Below are 24,548 nucleotides of genomic sequence, written 5' to 3'. Positions count from 1 at the left end.
AGGAAGTGAGGGTGGAGATTTTATTAAAGAAACAGAACTGTTTTGGCAACTGAATTCAAAGTTGTATTAAACTTATATTTAACATCAAATGAAACAGTTTAAATTGTTAAAATAATTTGCATAGCATGACAAATCCACCAAAATAAATACAATAAAATAGGGGGAAAAATGAAAGTCTTTTAATATGTAAATTTTGTCATGACCGTTTCCCAAAGGGTGTGCTTAGCCAGGTGACTGGAGATCATTTTAATTTTGAAGGAAGAAAACAACAACAGATTCTATGAGGCAGCAGTTTGAAAGATGATCACCTGATTTTGTACACTTTGCATAAATGAATCATCACCCTTTTATTTCTTATTTCCCTAAGGTAAAGTATTCTGCATCTATAAACCTTTGACGATTAGGCATAGAGCACTTGTCCATGCTATTTTGTCATCCAGGTAATGAACCATAAACCATGGCTAAATTAACTTTCAAATCTTCAAAAATCTTCATCCCAAAAATGTTCTTCTTGCAGTCCTGATTTTGAACATGACCTTACTATATGTACTGTTTATCCAGCTTAATAACAAAATCTTTCTTACGAGATCCATTGACTACATATTTACATATTTAGATTTTTTTTAAACACTAATGCTTTACAGGGAAATATAAAATTATTGTATCCAGCTAATCGGTTTGCTCAATAAAAAGTTATGGTACGTATTATCTTGGGTTACTCTATATTGCACAGTGACTGTCGACTTCCACCTTCCTACGTGCAGCGCTACCAGTACTTATATTTACTTTTGACCTGAAAAGGGTGTGTAAAGTGCTGTGGCATAGTGGCCTTTGTTTTACAGCAGTTCTAATGTTGGTCTGTCTAGATAAGCCATCTAAGATTTCTCAGAAAGCTTATGCCAGCCAGTAAATCATTATGCCATCCGCTATTGTTAATCTTCATGATGTGGAGCTACACTGAAGTAATAACTCATATGATACCAATACTAACCGACTAGACATTAGTTCACTTTGACCTGTGAACTGTGTTGGGAACACTTTTTAAATCTACAAAATTTGAATGCCATATTTGCCTATAAAATCAAGAAGGCAAGCACATTTCAGTGGAAAATAAAGGATGCAAGAGTGCTTTTAAAAAAATGTGTTTAAAAACCTCATAAAAATATAAAATGAAGAAGAGTGCAACTTTCCACCAATTTACATTGCTTGTTATATTCATAATCAGAACAAACTTCATCATAATCATATCATGTAATCAAATACTGTGGATATCATTCCACTGTATTATTTAACAGAGACTTTTTCACAGATGGCCAGAATACATAAATGCTATGTAGTCTCCCCAAAGCTTAATTAACAATTGACAGTGTTGATATAGAAATGAACTCTAAAACTGTTTAATCCACACTGGGGATTTTACAGTGCAATAAAATATCTAAATGATTACGAAAGTCCCTCTATTAGATGAAACAGTGAGTGTGGAGTTAAGTGTGGGTGATGAAAAGTTCTTTAGAAAAAGTAGGCTGAAGGAGTTCTTTGTCTTTTTCAGTAGAAAAACCCCATGATGGTAGAGAAAAGGGCCATAACAGTACAGTTAATTTCTGAAACTACTTGCTAGATAAAGTAAAATATTGCTTATTTGCTTATACTTGTTTATATTTATCTTTTATTAAAAAAGTTAAAATTTGGGTAATGGTGGTTCAGTGGTTAAGGGCCTATGCCAGTTCTTATAAGGTTCTAAGAAAGAAAATAATTTTCAATGTTGTTTATTTGTTTAAAAAAACTAAATCCATAGCCATCCATATTTTTTCTTCATGTGAGTCATACTATTTTGCATATTAGATACTAAGCAGATGATGTTTTATGAAGCCAGCTATTACTAACCAAACTGGTTTGGCATGTTAAGGGTTAATGTTACTGAGCCGCTGTACTCTGTGATAGAGGACACGTACACCTGAACACACCTTTTCACTGGTTCTTCCTGTATCAAATCATACCTCCTCGTGCAGTAAGTTAACAGGTTTTACAAAATTGCAATATTTACTGGATTGTTCCAAAATGTCAGTTGCTATATGTCTGTGTTGCTGATTCTTCTGTTTATTTCAGCTTAGCTATTCTTTATTTCTTCAGGATTGTCCTTGACGGTGCCTGCATTACAGTTAAACAGCTAACAATTTTCTCTGTATTAGATTCATAGATCCAAACCTTAGCACATGACAGAGAAATAGGCTGTTACTGTTTTGCAGGTACTTGAATAATGTGCTGGATAATCAAATAATTTTATTTAAATTAAAGTTGTATGTGATTTTTAAAATGTTCTAATCGAGATTGTACATATTCATATGCATACCTTTATTTTAAATCAATATATCTATAAAGGTTATTTAAAAGCTTAAACCAATTAAGAAGAAAAAAAATGCTTCTTACAGTCTATTAACTACTTCTAAAGAATGCGTTAAAAAATATTAAGAAATATAATAATCTGTACTTCATCAAGGAAGGTTTATATGGATTGGTAATTACTTGGTAAATACTGATGAGAAAGAACACTAGATAGATAATTGATCCTAAATTACAATTCAACTCATTCTCAACTCATAATATAACTCACTAATCAATGCTACTAATGTTACATTATTAAGACGTCATTTATTGACCAGTTTAATCAAGCATTAGATCTCTACAAACATAGAGAATGTTTAATAATAGATCATCAGCAGATTCAAGTTTGCTTATAATAAACTGAATCATTTTTCCAGAAGGAATGTACGTCACAAAGCTAAATGGCCATTTTAGTGATTTGTCATAAACAGGAGTCATTTAAATCACTGAATTCCTCAAGTGTTCAAAATATTTATTGTGGTCCATATGTATACTGTATAAATGTTCATGTGTAAACGGTTAAATTTGACTTCTGCTAGACTATTTTATTGCCATGGGTCAGTTTGCATGATGCTAACTTGTTCATTTGTTATTTCAAAAGGAAATTTGGAATTGCTGACATTTTTCTTGGTTGATTACTTACTTTTGGATCAAGTTGCATGTGTGTGAAAACCAATTGTGCACAAACAAATAGACAAATGGATCGACAAATAGTAGAATACGAGTCAAACTACTACAGTATAAAACTCCTAGCGCTGACCACACTGCGCATGCGCGTTCGCGGCAACTAACAGGCCCATCTTTCTCATGTGTTCACTAGTGAGAATATTTATTAGTAAGACTTGCAGTTTTAATTAATATTTTAGTCGAACTGCATAGTGTAACACTAACTATATATATGCGAAGGAACGAAGTGTAATTTGAGAACAACAAAAGACAGGCACGCGCGCGCGCGGTCAAGCCCATGTCCACGCGCAGGGTAGTGTGATTTCGGTCCTCAAGCTGCTGTGTCGCAAATGTTCCGCTAGGGGGCGGGAGGCTGATGACTGCTTTTAGGGTAGAGCTCTGCATTCTCCCGCATCCTCATCTCACTCACTGCGTTTCATCCTCCTCCTCTTCTTCCTCCAAAAGGCTTAAGTTTAAACAGGCCACAGGATCATCATGGCAAGCAGCTTCGCAAGGCTTTTATCCTCCAAAAGGAACGTGGGTTTGCTATCTCTGGTCGGCGCTGGATCTCTCAGTGTAGGATTTTATCTGAACAGGGAGCATGTGAGCGCAGGAGCGATCGGCCGAAGACAATACCCGGCCAGGTAAGTTTTTTTTTAAAATATATAATATCTATAAGAATGGATGTGTCTTAGAGTGCAAAGAGATTGTCATTTATATTGGTGCATTGTCCTGTGTTGATTGAGTAGTGCAGAATGTATGTTGGGTATTAGTGTAACAGATGGTATATGGTTTGGGACGATCCCCTTGTCATAAGCAACGTCACCAGTCCATACACGCTATGCACGAACCTCTGTGCTTTTCCACCCTAAATAAATCTCATGCATCTCATCCACTTGGTTATCTGCATTTTTAAAAATCAGTTAACTAGATTAAGGTGGCTACTCGGTTTAAACGTGGCACGTGATTTATGGGATGCACGTCGTGCATATAGGAAACGCTGTGTATCTGCAGCAGCGGTGTTTACAGGCTACCGAGCAAACCAGGATCTCTATCTAACAAGTGCATGAACTGTAATTGCGCAGGATCGACTAAACCGATGTGTTGGAATCGTTTTGAGATCGATTCGTTGAAAGACTGGTCCTGGCGCGCGCGCGACCGAGCGGAGATGCCCCAGTGGGGATGAATTCCTGCATACTGCACCATACGAGCAAAATGGCGGTGTGCTTTACGTCTCTATACTGTACTGTATATGTGGCGATTTTGGTGATTAGAGATCAGTGATTTAAATCTTAAATCCGCGCATAAAGCTTTAATCCCCACAGGACGTGTTTCTCACTACTGCATGACGTTGTAGTGTTCTAGCTTACATTTATCCTTTTATTTTGTCCCCATGTATCTATCATATATATATTTGTACTGTGCATGTGATTGTGTGCGTACTATTGAGGAAACATGTAAAGGTGCACTGCAAGGTATGTTTCACCCTAGCATGTAAATTCAATTCACAAATTCAATGTGACATCATGTGAGCAACATCTGACCACATGTGGGAAAAATTATTCACATGAGAAAAATACTTGATAATACCACAAAACCCACATATGTAAATTTAACATGTGCTTAATAGAGCTACTGGCATGTTTTTGGGAGATACAAGGTCACTGCGAGAACCCTGAGCCACCCCCTAAACCCCTTTGGTAAAGCAAATCGAATGCAATATATTTGAAAATCCAACACTGTCGTTGTAATTGTCGGTCTTTCGGATGCTCCTGGTGAGAGGGCACCCCAGCAGACCATCCGATCCGCACACAACTTGGCACAGGTTTTATGCCGGATGCTCTTCCTGATGCAACCCTCCCATTTTTTTCCGGGCTTGGGACCGTCACTGCATGGCTGGGGTTTGAGCATTGAGCAGGAATTAAACTTGGCATGGCGAGAAACCTACCACTGAGAAACCAATGCCTGAAAGTCCAATACTGAAAGCTCTGAAAAAAAAAAAAACACATTTGTAAATTTCCAAATTTGAGTCATGCCTTTTTTTCCACATAATGTTTTCTATAAATGCTACATGACAAAATGTTTCTTTACCTAAACAGTGCAGAATACCCTGATTTACGAAAACACAACAACTGCATGGCCAGCCAACTGACACCTGCCATATATGCCCGGCTGTGTGACAAAGCCACTCCGAATGGCTTCACGCTGGATCAGGCTATTCAGACGGGCGTGGACAACCCCGGGCATCCCTTCATCAAGACTGTGGGCATGGTGGCTGGAGACGAGGAGACCTATGAGGTTAGAGGCCGTTCAGATCACTACATGTGGCATCAAGCAACAGTCTGTAATGAAGAGATCAGAATATCATCAGTCTGACCATAAATCACTACCATAGCCATGAAATAATCTTGGCAAAATATGGTTTATGGCTGCTGCACAGAATTAAAAAATTACTTTGTTTTTGTGAAGTATTCCAAAGTACTATGTCTAAAAAAGGAATGGAAAATCTGTATCTGTCTTTGGTTAAGTTGGTGTGGCCTTAACTGAAGGATTTTTCCTCCCTATAACTAAATATGAACCATATCACCATGTTCCCAAAAACACTGAGATTCACCAAAATTCAATAATAAATAAATAAATAAAAACAATAACTAATATCCTAATTAATTACTCAACCCTGACCAGGCATTTACTAAGAATAAATAAATGAATAAAAATACATTATACAGAGCTTCATACTTAAGTTTATGTCCTTTCTGAGTCCTAAAAGCTGCATATCTGACAACTTAGTCATACACACGTGATTTAAATTAGGCAACTCACTCATACCCACAAACTTCCCCTGAATATTTGACTGCTTATGCAGCTTTTTTACTTGCTTCCCGAGGATCCCAGTCTTATCTACACCAAAAAAAAATCAATCAATTAAATGAAGACAGTTACCCAGGGTTAAATGTGGCACTTTATTTATGGGATGCAAGTCGTTCCTATAGGAAAAGCTGTATATCTGCAGCAGCTTTGTTTACTGCAGTGTCCACCGAGCAAAACAGGCTTAGCCAGGGTTTCCTAATCCTTTTCTGTTCTGTAATTATCTGTTCAAGGCCATAACATATTCATATCCTTTTACATCTCTATTGTAAAGTAGGATACACAATAGTAGACCCACATCCTTTTTAGGGCATACAATGGAACCATTGTAAAACCTGCCTTGGAACTCATTTACTTCCTCATCCGTTTCTATATATAATTACCTTCCACTGCAGCTAAGTGACTAGGAGTAAATAAAGTTAGTACAAGCAGAACGCCTACAAATAAATGGATAAGGAAACTGGAAAATATGATTAAATCATTCATAATTAAAATTGTCTGTAGTGGTACAATGCAGTTTTTATTCTGTTATACTGTCTGTGAAAGATGATTTAAGATTTGAGGCAAACGTTTTACAAAATATTTTTTAAATACTGCAAACGGTATATGTTTATAAGAAAACTTACAGTGTTATTTGTAAAATAAGAAGAAAATATGATGCTTGTTCCTGTAGGTTAAAAAAAAGCATCCATGCACTCAATCTGTGCAAAAATCTTTTTAATATATGGGAGCTTTCGGTCAGAGGCCTTTTTTGAGCCAGTAAAAGAAGGGCTGTCTCGAAGAAGGTCTCTGACCGAAAGCTTGCATTAATTAAAATATTTGCACAGATTGTGTGTGTGCATGCTTCTTTCCAGTTTTTGTTTCATGTTTTATAGCTCCAGCGCCTGAGGGTTGTTTTCCTCTTCTGTTGTTCTTGTAAGCTGAACAATCTTTGTTTCTGACAGGTATTTGCTGACATTTTTGACCCTGTCATCACAGAGAGACACAATGGTTATGACCCACGCACTATGAAACATCCCACTGATCTGGAAGCCAGTAAGGTACTTAACACTCCAGTATAAAATAGTAATTTTCTGTTAAAAGCTAAAAGTTGCATATTTATTCAAATAATTCCATAACTATCAGAATTTTGTACAAAAAAACTCTGAACCTAATTCTTTCTTTATATTGCAACTCTACATTACCTTCTGCTATTTAATGCATTGCATCACTGCCCTCTTTAACGTAATGTTTTTTTTCTAATTTAATGTCTTTCTCTTAGATACGAGGTGGTATCTTTGACGAGAAGTACGTATTGTCATCCCGAGTGCGAACAGGCCGCAGTATTCGAGGTCTGAGCTTGCCTCCTGTCTGCACGCGTGCTGAGCGCAGGGAGGTAGAGCGGGTGGTAGTGAGCGCTCTTGCCGGTCTTCAGGGTAGTCTGGCAGGCAAATATTACAGTCTGACTGAGATGACCGACCAAGAACAGCAGCAGCTCATCGATGTGCGTATCTGTCCTACAAAGCTAAATGATCATCACATTACTGTGTGTCCAGAACATTTCTAAATCATTAGGTGACACCTGCTGTTGATCTCTTTATTTCAAAGGTTAAAATGACATTTATACTTGTGCACCACAGGAACATTTCACTTCTCACTATCACTTCTCCATCTCCAACCTCTTACATAGAATTAACATTTTGTATGTGTTCCATCTGTTTGTCCCTGCAGGATCATTTTCTGTTTGACAAGCCAGTTTCACCCCTTCTGACATGCGCAGGAATGGCACGGGATTGGCCTGATGCCAGAGGCATCTGGTAAGATTCCATCTTAGCCGGAGACTGAAGGACTGGAGGGAATTATGCTTTAGATGCTAATACTGCACAGTATTAGGATGAGTGTCAGGGTCCAGATACAGTATAGTACGACGATGCAGTACACTCATCCAAGATTGATCATGCACGTCCTTGCCTGAGTACCCTTCATGATTGATTTTCTTTCAGAGTGTGGCTTTCTGACTCCCAGGGCAGATAGCTTTCAACTGCTTGTCCTGCAGTTCATAATTTAGCTCAGTTAAGATCTTGACCTTAGAGGAGATGATTAGTACAACAGTGATATATGAGTCATTTTTAAAAGCGATTAAGGCAAAAACATTTTCAGTTAGGGTGCTGCTTTGCCTGTAGCTCACATTTGCATAAGCATCTTACTAGTCTGGTTAAAGGTCAATGTTCTCAATAATCCTTGTCAAAAATGTTGCATTTTCCACATATTTTCTAGAAAAGGCTTCTTAATAAATTTTATAAGCCAGTTATACAGCACAATCAGGTTGAAGCTTTACATGAACTGTTTTTTTTTTTTTTTTTTTTACAGTAGGTTTTAAAAGTGTGGTTCTTTTACAGGCATAACAATGAGAAAACATTCTTGGTGTGGATTAATGAGGAGGACCACACTCGCGTGATCTCAATGGAGAAAGGGGGGAATATGAAGAGAGTCTTTGAGCGATTCTGTACGGGCCTAAAAGAGGTGAGCTCACTCGTCTGGCCACATTAATGTTAACACAAGCCTCTTTTATTTATTCAACAGCAATCTAGGGCATGTGCTCTGCTGTGTTTACGGCAGGGTGAAGCAATACCCTTTCCTGAATAAAAAGCAGTAGGACAACATGTTCTGCCAGTTCATTGTTCAGTCCATATTAGACCACATCTCCCAAAACTCGTGGTCTAATGCCCTGAACCTGTTTTTGTTTTGTGACTTTTCAACTGTTCTGTGATACTTTTAATAGTTATTGCTGTCATATACACAATATTGCTTTGATTGCTAACATTATAACTTATAATAGAATGACCCCTAGAATGTCTGTATAACTCCACATTTATGAAATGATAAGTAAAGTTCAGCCTTTATTCATCACATATACATTACTGCACAGTGAAATTCTTTATCCTTCACATACCCCAGCTTCTTGTTAGTAGGCTAGGGTCAGAGCGCAGGGTCAGCCATTATACGGCTGTCCTGGAGCAGATAGGGTTAAGGGCCTTGCTTAAGGCAACCTGGTGGAGCTGAGACTCGAACCGCCGACCTTCCTATCAGCAACTCACTGAGACAAAGTGGGGCAGTGATAGACTTCCAGTCAGGCGAGTGTTAAACAAGCATACATTTACAGCCAAAAAGATTCCGTTAATATTCAGATCAAACATCAGAACGTATGAAAACATGACCTTGACTCTTGCGTAGTCATTGGGTCCAGACGGGCTGCTGTGAGTATACCAGAAACTGCTGGTGTCATGGGATTGTTCACACACAACAGCCTCTAGAGTTTACACAAAATGATGCAAACAACAAAACACACCCAGGGAGCTGCAGCTCAGTGGGTGGAAACGCCTTGTTGATGAGAGGCTGACAGGAATGGCTATGGTAGCTGAAATATTTATGCTTTTTGAACTGTGGTAGGCAGACACGCAATCTTGTCAGTGACTAACACTGGGGAAAAAGCTAGCTGACAGTGGAAAATGTTTTTGGAAAAACAAGACCTGGGATTTTTCCATTCTTTAAAAGACCAGTGTGACTGTGCAACATAGACAGGACTCACTGTTATTCCATTTACTATAAGTTCTGTTAGTTACTTGGCTGGTGACTTGAATGAATCCAAACATCACAAAAACAAGTCAGACTATAAATACAGTAAACGAAGACCTAATGTGTCCTGCTCTAATGAACCTAATATTTCATAAACCTTCCTTAAAGAAATCTATGAACCCTATTATAGGTGACTCATTAACCCATTTTAAACTGTAAAGAGGCCATGGTGTGTGTTTAAGAAGAAGGCACTTTCATCAAAGTTAACACACATTATTTCATGTTAAATAAATGCGTTTAAACCAGAATCTTTCTCCTCTGGGAACTAACAAAGTACAGTTACTTTGCTGCAACACTTTCGACTGTTTTTATGGATCTGTCCTTTACTTTTTCTCACATTTCATTAGAATCTATTTAATGTGACATTGTTTTAATGTGTAATTGCACTGTTAGTTAAGTAAAGTACCTTTGAACGTTTACCCCCTTTGATTATAAATAACTGCTTTAAAAAAATACATTGTTACATGTGAGCATGTGAAAAGAATTTGTTTTGAACCACACATTTGCACGGACCTGCGTAACATGCAGATAATATTTTCAAATGGCTTCAGCCACCAGGTGATTGCGTGCTTCTGAATGTCTGTTTGCTTTGCTCAGGTGGAAAGGCTGATTCAGGAAAAAGGCTGGGAGTTCATGTGGAACGAGCGTATGGGTTACATCCTCACCTGCCCTTCTAACCTGGGCACAGGCCTACGCGCTGGCGTCCATGTGAAACTACCTCGCCTCAGCAAGGTGATTATCCAGTTAATTAGTGCTGCACTAAAAATCGAAATTGCAATATGAACCTGTGCAATTACCCATTTGCAGAAAGATGAAATTTATTCAAGGTAATGTATGCATAGATAGGTTTAGATGACCAAGAAAAGCGCCCTACACCTAATGATTATCATTTAATTATAACTTGATTATAACGACAACATGATCATATCATCTCTATATATGCTCATTATTCACTCACTCATCGTCTATACCGCTTTATCCTGTATTCAGGGTCGCGGGTGACCTGGCGCGTACCCCAGCCGACCTCGGGCACGAGGCGGGGTACACCTGGACAGGGTGGCAATCCATCCCACGGCACACATTCACACACTACGGGCAATTTGGGAACGCTAATTAATTTCTTGAAAAGCAATTTCCCTCTGTGATTAATAGTTATTTAAATCTTATTTGAATCTTGAATCTTAATTAGTCTAACCTGCATGTCTTTGGACTGTGTGAGGAAACCGTAGAACCCGGAGAAAACCCACTAAGCACAGGGAGAACATGCAAACTTCATGCACACACAGAGACGGGAATTGAGCCTGGCCGGGAATCCAAACCCAGCCCATGGAGGTGCAAGGCGACAGTGCTAACCGCTAGACCACCGTGCCTCCCTTATGCTTATTATTATATAACATTATTAATATATCAACTAATATACTTGCTTAAAGAGCTCATTTATTGGTGCTTTAATTTGTCCATTCCAACCCAATTCGTAAGCTCTCAACATATCAAGGATTAATAAAGGAGGTGAATGTAGATACAGAAGATTACTGTATAAGGTACAAATAAAGTAATGAAAAAAAACTTGGAATTGTTGGTACAAGACAAACCATAAAGACTATACATGAAAACAAATGACAGCTACAGTAAACATAAAGCTTTGAACTGAAAAACTAGAAATTAAATAGTGGTGAAAATCAAGGTGAAAGGAGAGATGCATGACATGACACGCAGGAGGTGATGGGGAGTGTTTTTCCACACCTCTCTAAATTCCTATTGCACTACCAAGCAGGAAGCTTGGAGGCTAGAACGAGCTTGCTCCGAGACGTGAAGCCAGCCTCTACCTCTTGATTCGAACTGTTGCTCATTGTGTAACAAGGCTGCATAATACACTTAGAGGAAAGACCTCATTCACATTCATGAGCTCACAGATGCTCAGGTGTCTACTGTCCCTACAATAGAAAGGGAAGAGAGTAATTCTATCCATCCCACTCAAAGAGACTAGTTTTTGTTCCCCAGTAATGAATGGCCATGTCCTTTTCAGGTTTCAAACTTGGCATGAAAGGCTGTTAATGTTGCGCCACTGGGAGGCCCATGCTCAGTATTTTTTTAAATGCTGTCTTTCTGTCTGCACAGGACTCTCGCTTCCCCAAGATCCTTGATAACTTGCGTCTGCAGAAAAGAGGCACTGGAGGAGTGGACACGGCGGCTGTAGGGGGCACCTTTGACATTTCTAACCTGGACAGACTTGGCCAGTCAGAGGTTAGTCATGTATATAGTCCTGATAATTTCTTATCAGTTTATTACCACACAGAACAGACAGTAAAATATATACATGCATGTGTGTGTGCTTAGGTCCAGCTGGTCCAGACGGTCATCGACGGAGTGAACTACCTGATCGAGTGTGAGAAGAAGCTAGAAAAAGGCCAAGATATTAAGATCCCTGACCCTATTCGCCAGAAGAAGTAGACACTAAACCTCATCCCCTCAATTCTCTTTATTTATGGTACTCTAAACTCCATTCCAAACAGCATGCTTTTTGTGCGTTGTGTCTTCACAGCTCCACTCCTCTGTAACAACAGGAGTGAATGTACTGTCCGCCATGATTGTGTTGATGTGGCCTTACTATTCTGACACGTACCACATGTCTCATTTATTCATTGTGCTGCAATAAGAGTATTATAACCTTTGAGAATTGTTCAAATAAGCAACAGAGAATCATGTGAATGTTTTTGCAAAAAGGAACCACTAAATTATATAAAGCGCTTTACTGACAGATTAACATTGTTGTCTCGAGTACTTTCTTGTGTGAGCTGTGATATCAGGGTATGTGTATTGGCAGAGTTTGAAAGATAAAATGAAGGTAAAACTCTAAGGTCTGTGAGCCTATTTCAGGCACATGCTGGTGCTGAACACTCTAATTAGCACAGGATAAAGTTCTTTTGCTGTCATGTGACCAAAGACAGCCTTTATCTATCTCCATTGTGTTACAGCTCCCCTGAGATCTCAGTAACCTGTGTGCACACTGACTTTATTACCAAGGTGACACTGAATAGGCCTCACAGGCTCACTTTCCTTTTTAAAGAAGTATTTTCTCTCAGGGTAGTTTCAGTTACAATTTTTTTTCCAAGGCTAATGGGCCAAGGCACTGTGGGATTCAGGATGGTAACTAGAATGTATCCCTAAATAAAAAAACTGTTATTTAATGTCATTCTTAGTACGAGCTTAAAACAAGAAATAATCTCATGAATTTCTGTAGTAATAGTAATAGTGGCGCTGTGTGTTCAGTTGGGGAATTTGCACTAATCCCTGCCATTATAATCTCAGCACAGCCCTTAAATGCTGAGTGTACCAATGCCAGGCATTAATATAAATAATGACGTCATCCTCATTGGCAAGTGGTTCCTAATTCTGGTCCTGGACACACCCTGCGCTGCACATTTTTTGGTGTTTCGTCAGCTTCCAACACACATGCTTTAACAAATAAGCTAATAAATAGTCTTCTCTGAATACAAGCGGTGTGGTTAAGCAGGGAAAAACACGAATATGTGCAGAAGAGAGGGTCCTTCATGACTACTGCCATAGACAATGATGTATACAGGTAAAAGGACAGATGCAGTAAGATGATGAAATGTGGCCTGGGTTTCTATCAAGCCGGATGGAAGGGTAACAAATCTGGGCAATTCAAATGAAGTGGAAAAGGCCGTTGGAGGCAAGGAAATAAGCAAATATCCCTTTGTCAAATAGTGTTGAGTAAAAACAAACCAAACTTAATTTATAGAGCAGTCTATTAATGTTTGACGTCAGATAAAAGTGAAATTTAGACACCACATCAACCTTAGAGAGTCTCTATAAATGTCCAGTGGTGCGCTATGAGACTATGGCAACCAGGTAGAAGTGAAAACTATATATATTCATTAATAATGAATTAGGATTGTCATTAGGATTATATGAAAATTAACTAATACTATATTACATATATTCTTTACATGATTATTACAGATCATGGAAAAGATCATAATGTGTTCTGTGTGGCTGTTTGACCAAAAGTTGAATGAATGTACTTCCCATTAGTAACATTTAGCAGAACTGCCATGTGATTAAAAAAAACTCAATAAGATCCAGATCTGGCAGTCATTCATCTTTTCACTACACCTTTCTTAAGCCAAAAGTAATCAAAGAATGAATCTTATCTCCAACAGCTAGGACAAAAATGCTGAAACCTTGGTGATTTTTAAAGCTTTAGCACCACCTGCTGTTGTGGCATTAGTGACAGCTTGTGGAGTTGCATTGTACTGTGTGTTTTTATTGTTGCAGCTGGTGGTGCTGTTGTCCTCCTTAAAAGCAAATGATCTGTAATAATTGCAAAAAAAGACAATATAGGGGTAAAAAAAATAAATAAATAAAAAAGAAAGCATTACCTGCCACAAAAGGCTTTGGATGTCAATTTGTTGGAAAAGCCATTACATAAGGCATTTTGCATGCTGCTGCTCAGGTAAAACATGTTTCATATTAAATAATATATAAATATAAATTCTCATAGTGATGTTAAAACAAAATTTGGCTTTGAAAGTTAACTGTCTGTCCTTTACTCTCAGAATGGGATCTGGGGACCCCTGAGGTCCATCATGTACAGTTTAGAGTTCTCTGACTGTACTCACATGATGTGTGTTTAAAAATATTGCTATATTATATATAGATTTTATTATATTAATGGTAATTTAACCACAATAAAAAGGCTCTAATTGCTTTAATAAAGGTACATGAAAGGTGTTCCTTTCACCAAAGGTAAGTTTGGGTCTTTCATTGCTAGCTTGGTCTTCATCAGAATCAGAATCAGGTTTATTAGCCATGTATGTTTACACACACAAGGAACTCGATTGCTCAAGTCTGTGAACCCCATTGTTACAGACATACGCAACATTTTGTTTATACACACTATGCACAGGAAATACACAACTTTCAAGAACTTCAACATCTATACCGCTTGTCCCGCACACAAGTTTACAGGGGCCCTGGAGCCAATCCCAGGAGGCTTACGACACATGGCAGCATATATCCTTGACATGTTGCCCATCTGTTGCGGGGTACGCACATGCACACATACACACACTGCGCACAAATCTCTTAACCTCTTTGGACCTTGGGAGGAAACCGGAGTACACAGAGAAACTCTACCAAGCACAGGGAGAACGCGCAAACTCCACGCAAACACACCTGAGGTGGGAATCGAATCCTTGACCCCAGAGGTGTGAGGCCACAATGCTAAGCATGAAGCCACTGTTATGTTTATTCAAAAGCTCACTCACTCTCTCATCGTCCATACCACTTTATTCTGTACTTAGGGTCCTGGAGCCTATCACAGGAGACTTGGGGCACGAGGCAGGATACACCCTAGACAGGGTGCCAATCCATCGCAGGGCACACACATACACACACTCACACACTCATTCACACACTATGGCCAATTTGAGAATGCCAATTAGTTTAATCTGCAGGTCTTTGGGAGGAAACCGGAGTACCCGGAAGAAAACCACCAAGCACAGGGAGAACATGCAAACTCCATGCACACAGAGACAGGAATCGAGCCTGGCCAAGAATCGAACCCGGACCCTGGAGGTGCAAGGTGACAGTGTTAAAAAGCTTTACATATTAAATAAAGAATGCAATATAGGAGTATGTCACAGATCAGCAATGTACTGTACATAAAGTCAGTATGCTAGGTCTTGCAAATATCAGTAGTGTGCATCGCATATGAAAATAATTATTTTTTTTGTTTTATCATGGTGCTTGATGGGTTTTGCAAATGTACTTGACAATACTGTTCTTGCAAGAACTATTCCAGAACAGCTAACCTTCATGTCTTAAAATAATAACCGGCCGTTGTTGTTGTCCTTATTATTATTCTTCGCGGTTGGAATCCTGTAGGATGCTTACATTACAGCCAATTGTAGGTCTCATCCTCACTCATCTCCCCAGGCTCCTAGTGCCTTTTTTTTTTTTTTACCAGCCTTCCGTAAAAAAACAAAACATCTAATGCTTTCTTCCCTGATCTTGTCTTGAACTCTTCATCTGCTTTATCTGGTACTTCCACACACGCTCTCTTCTCAACACATTTCCCATTCAATACCAATCAGCATCTATTAAATTCAATTAAATTCAATTGTATTTATAAAGTGCTTTTAACAATGAACATTGTCTCAAAGCAGCTTTACAGAACATTAAAAAAAAACATAGTGCAAAGTCCTTGATGTTAGACAAAATTATCCCTAGCGAGCAAGACTGAGACAACTGTGGCAAGAAAAATCTCCCTTAAATGGTATAAGAAAGAAACCTTGAGAGCAACCAGACTCAAAAGGGAAACCATCCTCATTTGGGTGACACTGGAAAATGTGATTATAAATTATTCTAAACACCGGGGAGCGTGAAATAAACAATATCCATTCTGCAGTTATGTACAGTGTGATGCAGATACAGCATATGTAAAATGTTAGTGTGTGTATTAATTAGAGGTTGTCATCCTTTTTGAAGTCCACATAGGGTTGGCATCATTGCTTTGACATACCCAAATTATCACAAAAATCTAGATCTGTAGGTTGCATTACTGCCACATATAGATCTCACTCTCCTCAGCTTCCCTGTCCTGTAGAGACAACTGCTTAGTCCAGTCTTTCTCATGGAGAACATTAAACGCTTCCTTCCTAATCAGTGATTCCCCTGTTTTGGAAGACAATTAACATTGCTTTCTGCTCTTCTTAGTTCTTGGAGTTGTGCCACCATATCGAGCCTCTCCTGCATATACTTCCTGAACGAGACCCATACATGTTCGACTTTCCTGGCATTCCTTGCAAGAACAGTACTGTCGAGTTCATTTGCAAAACCAATCAAGCACTATGATTAAACGGGCTAAAATATTTTTTAAAAGATTAACTGTTGGTATTGTTACTTAATTCCATAATTCTATGTGTCATTTCATAGCTTAGAAATCTCCAGTGTTATTCGAGGATGTGAAACATGAATCACTTACCAAAAACATTCACTTGAATTAAAGGTGTATCCCAATTTTGACTGGTACCATACTTGGCTTATTTTTCTTTAACTTGCATGTGTACTTTGATCATGAGAGTGCAAAAAAATAGGGTCAACAACCCCTGTGTCCAACCCTAGTGCTTCATGTTTTAGTCTTTTCCCTACTTTAACAGACCCACAGGCAGCATGTTCGCTTAATGGTTAGGACTGTCACCTTGCACCTCCAGGGTTCAGGTTTGATTTCTGCCTCAAGTCTGTGTGGTGGAGTTCCTCGCACAGTCCAAAACCATGCAGATTAGGGTTAGGCCTCCTGTGATCCTGTTTAAATACAGTACACGATTCGTGACTCTATAGAACACGTCTCCACTGCTCTAGAGTCCAGTGGCAGCATGCTTTACACCACTGCATCTGATGCTTTGCATTGCACTTGGTAATGTAAGGCTGGGATGCAGCCGCTTCGTCAGCTAATCTAAAGGTGTCATGATGTTTGGAGGTCTGTAGCTATTGACTCTGCAGAAAGTTGGTGACCTCTGTGCATTATGTATCTCAGCATCCACTCACCCTGCCCTGTGATTTTACGTGGCATACCACTTCATGGCTGAGTTGCTCTCGTTCCCAATCATTTTCAGTTTGTTATTATACTATTAAATGTGGAATATTTAGTAGTAAGGAAATTTAACGACCGGACTTATTGCACAGGTGGCATCGTATCAGGGTACCATGCTGGAATTCACTGAGCTCCTGAGAGCGACCCATTCTTTCACAAATGTTTGTAGAAGTGTTCTGCATGCCTAGGTGCTTCATTTTATACACCTTAATTCAATTATTTGTATGGGTGAGTGAATACTTTTGGCAATATAGTGTATATGAGGCCGTGAGGTTTTGAAAAACTCTGTCCAAAGTGAAGATTTTCCCAAACTTAGTTTTCAGTGGTGTTGTGTGGACAAAAGAAATTGAGATTTTGGTTTATTGTGACGTCACCTAGTGTCGATGATGTAATTGTCTGTGTGCTAGTCTCCTTGATTTGATGTCAGCTTTGCTTATGAGGATATTTTGTGCAATGGTGGACTTACATACAGTAAACTAGGGACTGTGTTAACGTTGGTGCCATGGAAACCCATTCCATGAAGTTCTCACGTACTAAACGTTTAACATGCTTACATGAGGACCTCTACAAAGGTAATGTAGATGTTTTGTCTAGGCTTCTGATTGGCCCCCACTGTTGATTAGAGATGCTCCTGACAGCACTTAACAGGATGTATTGCGTTTTCATGTGGACAAAGATATATATTTAAAACGTAGGTTGTATGGACAGAATTATTACTACCCGGCCACGTGTGAACATGTCCTGAGTGAGTAACAGACCCAAGTCAGCAGAGACAATGCTGTTGATGAGCTGATTAAGTTGAATCAGGTGTGTTAGAGCAGTGAAAGCAATAGGATGTGCAGGGACATGAGCTGCTCCAGGATCAGGGCTGGAAGAGGAAACCTGCGCTTATACTGTTTACAGAAGGAGGGATACTTTATCAAGGAACTGCTTGTATGCGCGTACCTGATTGGCTGATTGGGACGGTGTCACGTGGAGGACAGTCCAATGGTGACGTGCCACACTCTGGTTACTTTGAGGAGCTCCGGGGTTTGTGCGTTCCTTTCTCTCTCCTAGTTCATCTACTTCACCGAGCTTCATCCAGCTCAAATCCTAATAAAACCAGCAGTCTCCCCGTGACTAAGGCGGACGTGCAGAAGACGCTTTTCTCCCTCCATGATGTTGCCGTTATTACTGTTTGCGTTTGTGGCCGCAGTGGCGCGCGCCAGTGATGTGCTCGAGTTTACAGATGATGATTTTGAGAGCAGAATCGGAGACCATGACATGATCCTGGTTGAATTTTTCGCACCCTGGTAAGCTCCTGAAGACTTTGCATGGGTTTCTAAAAAAAATCCAAGCATTTGCATGTTATTAAAATGCGGTCATTTGCAGCTTTAACAAATGAATTCCTTGCACATCTTAGGTCAGGTTAATATATCGCTCGTGTTATGCGTGTCGTAGTTCAAATTAAGGCCTACTTTACAGTAATCGTTAACGTTTTCTTTGATAACTTTAGTTTCAGTTTCAGTCCGGAGACGCTTCATTTTTTTAAAAACTATCTTAGCTTCTTCAGTTTTTAGCGTTAACTAGCTTAGCATTTGTTAACCAGTTGTTATAATTTATAGCCATCTCGCTATTTTAAGCCTTACTTAAAGGTTGGTCATTTTTAACAGAATATAATTATAACTTAAATCTGCACCTAATTATAACAAATGAGCTTCTCAATCACGAACTAGCCCACTTTGTTCAACCTAGCATAACTAGCTCACTGTACTTCCTGTTAGCAATGGGCTAACTGTTAGCCCATTTCAGATTAACTTCATGTTTGCTCGTTTAAAATCTTATATGCTGACAACTGATGTAAATGACCATTTTTTTAAATGGCTTAAGAAAAAAAAGAAAAACTACAATAAGTGTAGATGGATAAATGTGTAATTTATTGCTGTTTCATGGAAGATAGCTAAGGCTGTTTGGAGGCGTGGCGTCCTCATTGTGTAACGTTGTGATTGGTCAGTGAAGTTTCGTTGGCCGCCTCTGATTGGTTCACGTAGTGCAGGCAGCTTTACGACGGAAGAACTTATCGATGAGTTGGGAAGAGAATTGACTGTCTTCATCATCACTTTGTCACACAATATATACAACTAAGTCTTGACTTCTGCCGTGTTTGAAGAGCTTCATGCAGTTCTGCTGAAGTCCATGATTGGACTATGTACAGTCTAAGTTTAACTCCCATGTGTCTTTTCCCCCCTGTAGGTGTGGTCACTGTAAGAAACTTGCCCCAGAGTATGAGGCTGCTGCTACTCGCCTGAAAGGCATTGTCCCAATTGCCAAGGTAAAGCTTATTCACCAAGCGCTGTCAAACTTATGCATCCATTAAATTAGTGGCATTAACCCCGATTTATCCTATCTGAATGAGATTTTAGCCTGATTCAGAATTCTAGTGTGACTGCTGCTATATTTCTTTAAGCTGTGATCATGAAAGCGTAACATCAGCTTGGTATTGTTTTATCTCTCGTTGATTAGGTGGATTGTACAGCCAACTCCAACGTGTGCAGTAAGTATGGCGTGAGTGGCTACCCAACCCTGAAGATTTTTAGAGGTGGAGAGGAGGCTGGGGCCTATGATGGGCCAAGAACTGCAGGTATGACTTGTTTATTTGAATATTTTTACTGGTCTTGCTTACATGTTTCTGACGTTCTATAGCAGTAGCTATTGGGGCCACTCTTGGACCCTTAGGCAAGCAGCATTTAAAATGTCTAGCCACTGAGATACAGGGCATCCTGGGTGCCATTCCCAAACATAGTGAAACGGCAGGAACCGCATCCTGCGTAAAACTTGAGCCAATAACTTGCAGATAAAATTATCCAGTGTAGCAGCCCTGAATAAGGGGAAAATGTTCAAGTTAAAAGGTAAAAAAAAAAACAGTAACTTTCCTTTTAAATATTTTAAACCTATCGTTCCTTATTTGTACTTAGTTTACTGGATGAGAAGTTGTCACATGTTGTTACGTCTACATCCTGGTCCTTATCCTGAAAAACGTTGTCTTGCTAGATATGAAGCCACTCCCCCTGGATGTATTTGTGGTTAAGAGACAAGGGCTGGACAAACAGCCCTGCCATGTTGAGCCATGGGACCTTAATTCTGATTTAAAGTTCTTGTTTGCCATTTCTTGATTTCTTTTTTAGATGGGATTGTCAGCCACCTTAAAAAGCAGGCAGGTCCAGCCTCAGTAGAGCTTAAATCTGAAGAGGAATTTACAAAATTCATTGGAGACCGTGATGCCAGCGTTGTTGGTGAGCAAATATATGTATATATATTTTAAAATCCTCTTTGTGTTCGTAATTTTGTAGACTAGGAAGTTTACCAGAAATAGCACTTAAAGATTGTCATGTTTTCAGGATTCTTTGCTGATGCTGGAAGCGCTGCACAGAGCGAGTTCCTGAAGTCAGCCAATGCTTTAAGGGAATCGTACCGCTTTGCTCACACAAATGTGGACGCACTTCTGGAAAAGCACAACATTGAGGGGGAGTAAGTTGGCCTTGTTTTTCTTGCTGCAGTTTGCTTTCACTTTTGCTTTTTGCTAAGGCACGTTAGGTTTTTATCAACAACTTTAGTTTTTGCTGCCTTTGTTTCCTGATCAGTCTGTGGTTGTCTCACGCTCCTCCCCCTTCTGTCCTTTTAGGGGTGTCATCCTGTTCCGGTCTCCACGCCTTGCTAACAAATTCGAAGACAGCACTGTTCAGTTTGCTGAGGACAAATTCACTAACGCCAAACTCAAGAAGTTCATTCAAGAGAACATGTAAGTAGCATTTTTTTTCAAATTTATTTGGATAACGGTTTATTTTGAATACCAGCAGATTTTTTGTTAAACTAACTTATTTTTGTGGGACAGTTTTGGAATTTGCCCTCACATGACCGATGACAACAAAGATCAGCTGAAAGGCAAAGACCTGTTGGTGGCCTATTATGATGTAGACTATGAGAAAAACCCCAAAGGTTCCAACTACTGGAGGAACAGGTAGACCTTCATTTGCACTTTGATATCCCATGTGTGATCATAAGGAGGAGACATTACTAAATCTTAATAAAATGCATGTTTAGCTATTGGTGCAGGATCCTACGATGGTCTATATTGTTTAGCTACTGTTATACAGTAAAGACAAACATGGCAGAACATGCAGCAGGTTGCTTCTGTGCTTGTCACTGTGGCTAGCGAGGTCAGACATTTGCTCTGTGTGCAGAGTCATGAAGGTGGCCAAGAGTTTCCTGGATCAGGGAAAGAAGCTGAGCTTTGCAGTGGCCAATAAACATCTCTTCAGCCATGATGTGTCTGAGCTTGGTCTGGACGCCAGCAGTGGAGAGCTGCCTGTCGTTGGCATCCGAACTGCCGGTGGTGATAAATATGTCATGCAGGAGGAATTTACGTAAGTAATGCTTAATTCTTCATCTAATATTTTAATCAGTTAGTTTCACTTTATTGTAACAATTTCTCTAGTCACAATGGCTTTCCCCCTCCTTCCCCTTTAAAACTTTGTGAAAAGATCTTACTGATCTTTTTTTGCTACACAAAGTAAGCCAATATATTAATCAGGCATTGCAAATGTTTAATGCAGCCGTGATGGGAAAGCTTTGGAGAAATTCCTTCAAGATTACTTTGATGGAAATCTGAAGCGGTACCTGAAATCTGAGCCTATTCCTGAGAGCAACGATGGCCCAGTCAAGGTGTGTGCATGTTATTACATTTCTAGCTTTATTGAATTGTTTCCCTTTTCTCACTTCTGCATTAACCTGGATCATTGTTTTTAGGTTGTTGTGGCTGAGAACTTTGATTCCCTTGTAAATGATGAGAGCAAGGATGTTCTCATTGAGTTTTATGCACCCTGGTGTGGCCACTGCAAGAGTCTTGAACCTAAATACAAGGAACTTGGAGAAAAGGTAAGTGTTTGCTAAGCTTCTCATTCGGCTCACTCTGAAGGGAATAGTCAGGCTAGTGTGATACATGGACATGTGCTGATGCATGGACTAAGTAAAAGCTTCAGTGTTCTGCTTGGGCTCATTTTCCTAACTTGGCAAAAAAAAAATGGTAGCCAATCATGTAATAATACATAGTTAACTATAAGTGTTTTAATACAGAAATAATTACATAACCTGTACAGGAGGTAAATCGATCATTACTTCTTTTCTAAGAATGTGTCTGATGCAGCAGTGTAATTTTGCCTGAACATAGGCCTGAATGTCAAGACTTGATTCATACCACCTTCTGTAATAATTTTTCAGCTTTCCAACGATCCCAACATTGTTATTGCCAAGATGGATGCCACAGCCAACGATGTACCCTCCCCATATGAAGTCAGAGGGTATGTACTAGTGCGGTAGTGGATTACTTAGTCCAAGTCCCATGTAGCATTGAAACATTAAACTCCATTCCATGCTTTTGACTTTTCCTGATGTGCTTTTCTTTTCCAGATTTCCCACTATCTATTTCTCACCAGCTGGGGAGAAACAGAGTCCAAAGCGATATGAGGTTTGTGTTGTTGTATTTACAGGCAAGAATAAATTTATAGGCGATCATTTGGGTAATTTTTAAGCTAATCAGGTTTGATGTATTTGTTTTCAGGGAGGTCGTGAAGTTAGCGACTTCATTACATATCTGAAGAAGCAAGCATCTAATCCACTGGTGCTTAAGGAGGATGAAGAGAAGAAGAAGACAAAGAAGAAGAAGTCTGAGTTATAAGTCATCAAATGGCAAAGCACCTGAGAGGAATCACGTAGAGGAGCTAAATTATATTCCTATTTTAGTGAACAACCGAATGCTCTGACTTATTGTCGGCTCTCTCTTGGGCCAGCTGCTCTGGGGACGCTGTGGAAAGTTGTCGTGACCAGGCCTTTTGTGTGATTAAAAAAAAAAAAGTTAAATGGGTACAGTGTGGTCAAATTGAGATCAATTAACTTTTCCCACACTGTAACTCCAACAGATGCACTTTGGTTTTGAGACCAAGTCCAGTCACATTTTTTTCTCATGGAAAAGGGGAGGGGGTTTGACAAATAATTAGGACTTTTCCCTTTTTTTTTTTTTTTTTTGTACCATACCTTGTTTTTGTACATTTGGGGAGATTGTGAAATAAAGGCCTACTAAACCCAGAGCTGTATTTTGTTTTGCATTTAGTGATATTAATTTGGTATGTTTTGGAAGCTATTATTTATTTAATGCTTAAGAGACAGTTAAGGATTGTCACCAAATTTAAAGGGACCTACCTGGCTTGTTGGTTGCATAGCTATTTAGAATTATTAGTTGGCTTTATGTAAAGAAACCTGATGTGTGAAGTATTGTAAATAAAGTGCTCTACATAGTCAGGAAATTATAAGATGAAAGTTAAAGCTTGAAGAACCAGTTTGCCAGGGACATAAACTGCTAGGGGTACATTTTACTAAATCCTTGCAATGTGTTTAAAAGTACTACTCCCTAGGTGGCAGTGTAGCCAAAGGCTTTGCTGTTAACCTAACTGAATGATAATTAAAAAACATTAAGGTAATCAATAATCACAAGTCTCCATTATCAAAACCTTAAAAGTGTAGTGCTGACTCGTCAGCTTTGTAGAAAAAATGTGGTCGGGAAAATAATCATGGATGGAGATCAATTGGTAAAATTAAAAACAGTAAAAACCAAAGCATTTTCATTTGCGCACAATGTGATGAAAGCTCACAAGACTGGGACTTTTACAGCATTTGGCGGATGCCTTTACCCAGAGAAACATACATGAGTACTTTCAACTTTCCATCAAAAAATATATACCATTACACTTGTTCACTAGGTTACCAACTACTGTAGAAGTACCATCAGTCATGCACTGTTAGGAAGGATTTTTATTGATTTATTTTTTAATACTTAAGAAACCTATATCCTTTAGTTGTAGATTGAAGTTTGCCTTTGACTCAGCTGTACGGACATCGAAAGGTAGTTTGTTCCACCACCTATGTGCAGAAACAGAAAACAATGTCTTCAGTTGAGTGTATGAGTTGCAGTTACATACACACTCACACGTCTTGTAATAACAGAACTGAACAAGCACCTGAGTAGCCTGTGTAGAGAAAAATAGAAATTCTTCTGTCATAAAGAAAAAATTGACGAGTGAGTAAGATGAGCAATGTGAGGCGAAAAGAACTGTTGATTATCCAGGGTTACAGACAACCACAAGGTTGCGGGCAATGACTGAAGGTATGATCTAAGTGTTCTCCAGGAAGATCATAAATTCCTGACAGGGTAATGAGTCACCTGAAATGAACAAGTCAGTTTTGCTGAGATTAAGTTTTATTGATGAGCTGTCATCCAAGCTGAGATGTTTGCCAGATCCGAGTGGAAAACAAATGTCTGAGGGAGCAAAGAATGAGTTGAGTGTCATCTGCATAACAATGGTATGGA

At 39.2% G+C, this 24,548-nt stretch overlaps 2 protein-coding genes across 2 annotated transcripts; both read left to right on the top strand.

The window, feature by feature from the left end:
• The first annotated feature begins 1,906 nt into the window (after positions 1 to 1,906).
• On the top strand, positions 1,907 to 12,295 carry ckmt1 (creatine kinase, mitochondrial 1). The gene is made up of 10 exons (XM_053505136.1): positions 1,907 to 2,008; positions 3,514 to 3,692; positions 5,148 to 5,346; positions 6,861 to 6,956; positions 7,178 to 7,399; positions 7,627 to 7,712; positions 8,295 to 8,418; positions 10,129 to 10,263; positions 11,650 to 11,775; positions 11,869 to 12,295. Exons 2-10 carry the CDS (start codon positions 3,544 to 3,546, stop codon positions 11,980 to 11,982), a joined length of 1,251 nt encoding a protein of 416 aa, XP_053361111.1. The 5' UTR covers positions 1,907 to 2,008; positions 3,514 to 3,543; the 3' UTR covers positions 11,983 to 12,295.
• Positions 12,296 to 18,164: 5,869 nt separating this feature from the next.
• pdia3 (protein disulfide isomerase family A, member 3) lies at positions 18,165 to 23,269 on the top strand. Its single transcript, XM_053505135.1, has 13 exons — positions 18,165 to 18,441; positions 19,382 to 19,460; positions 19,652 to 19,769; positions 20,314 to 20,421; positions 20,527 to 20,656; positions 20,811 to 20,927; positions 21,021 to 21,146; positions 21,370 to 21,552; positions 21,742 to 21,850; positions 21,935 to 22,063; positions 22,406 to 22,485; positions 22,595 to 22,652; positions 22,746 to 23,269. The coding sequence occupies exons 1-13, from the start codon at positions 18,305 to 18,307 to the stop codon at positions 22,860 to 22,862; spliced, it is 1,491 nt and encodes a 496-aa protein (XP_053361110.1). The 5' UTR covers positions 18,165 to 18,304; the 3' UTR covers positions 22,863 to 23,269.
• The last annotated feature ends 1,279 nt before the right edge of the window (positions 23,270 to 24,548 follow it).

The sequence above is a fragment of the Clarias gariepinus genome, chromosome 10 (genome assembly GCF_024256425.1).
Source record: "Clarias gariepinus isolate MV-2021 ecotype Netherlands chromosome 10, CGAR_prim_01v2, whole genome shotgun sequence".
NCBI lineage: Eukaryota > Metazoa > Chordata > Actinopteri > Siluriformes > Clariidae > Clarias > Clarias gariepinus.
This window is presented reverse-complemented; position numbering and strand designations above follow the sequence as displayed.

Excerpts from the sequence above, each read along its gene's own strand:
- ckmt1 (XM_053505136.1), top strand. The coding sequence starts at position 3,544 with ATGGCAAGCAGCTTCGCAAGGCTTTTATCCTCCAAAAGGAACGTGGGT. Across the intron at positions 5,347-6,860 it reads GAGACGAGGAGACCTATGAG|GTATTTGCTGACATTTTTGA; the intron begins GTTAGAGGCCGT and ends TGTTTCTGACAG. Across the intron at positions 10,264-11,649 it reads AACTACCTCGCCTCAGCAAG|GACTCTCGCTTCCCCAAGAT; the intron begins GTGATTATCCAG and ends CTGTCTGCACAG.
- pdia3 (XM_053505135.1), top strand. The coding sequence starts at position 18,305 with ATGATGTTGCCGTTATTACTGTTTGCGTTTGTGGCCGCAGTGGCGCGC. Across the intron at positions 20,657-20,810 it reads AAGCACAACATTGAGGGGGA|GGGTGTCATCCTGTTCCGGT; the intron begins GTAAGTTGGCCT and ends CTGTCCTTTTAG. Across the intron at positions 21,553-21,741 it reads GTCATGCAGGAGGAATTTAC|CCGTGATGGGAAAGCTTTGG; the intron begins GTAAGTAATGCT and ends TGTTTAATGCAG.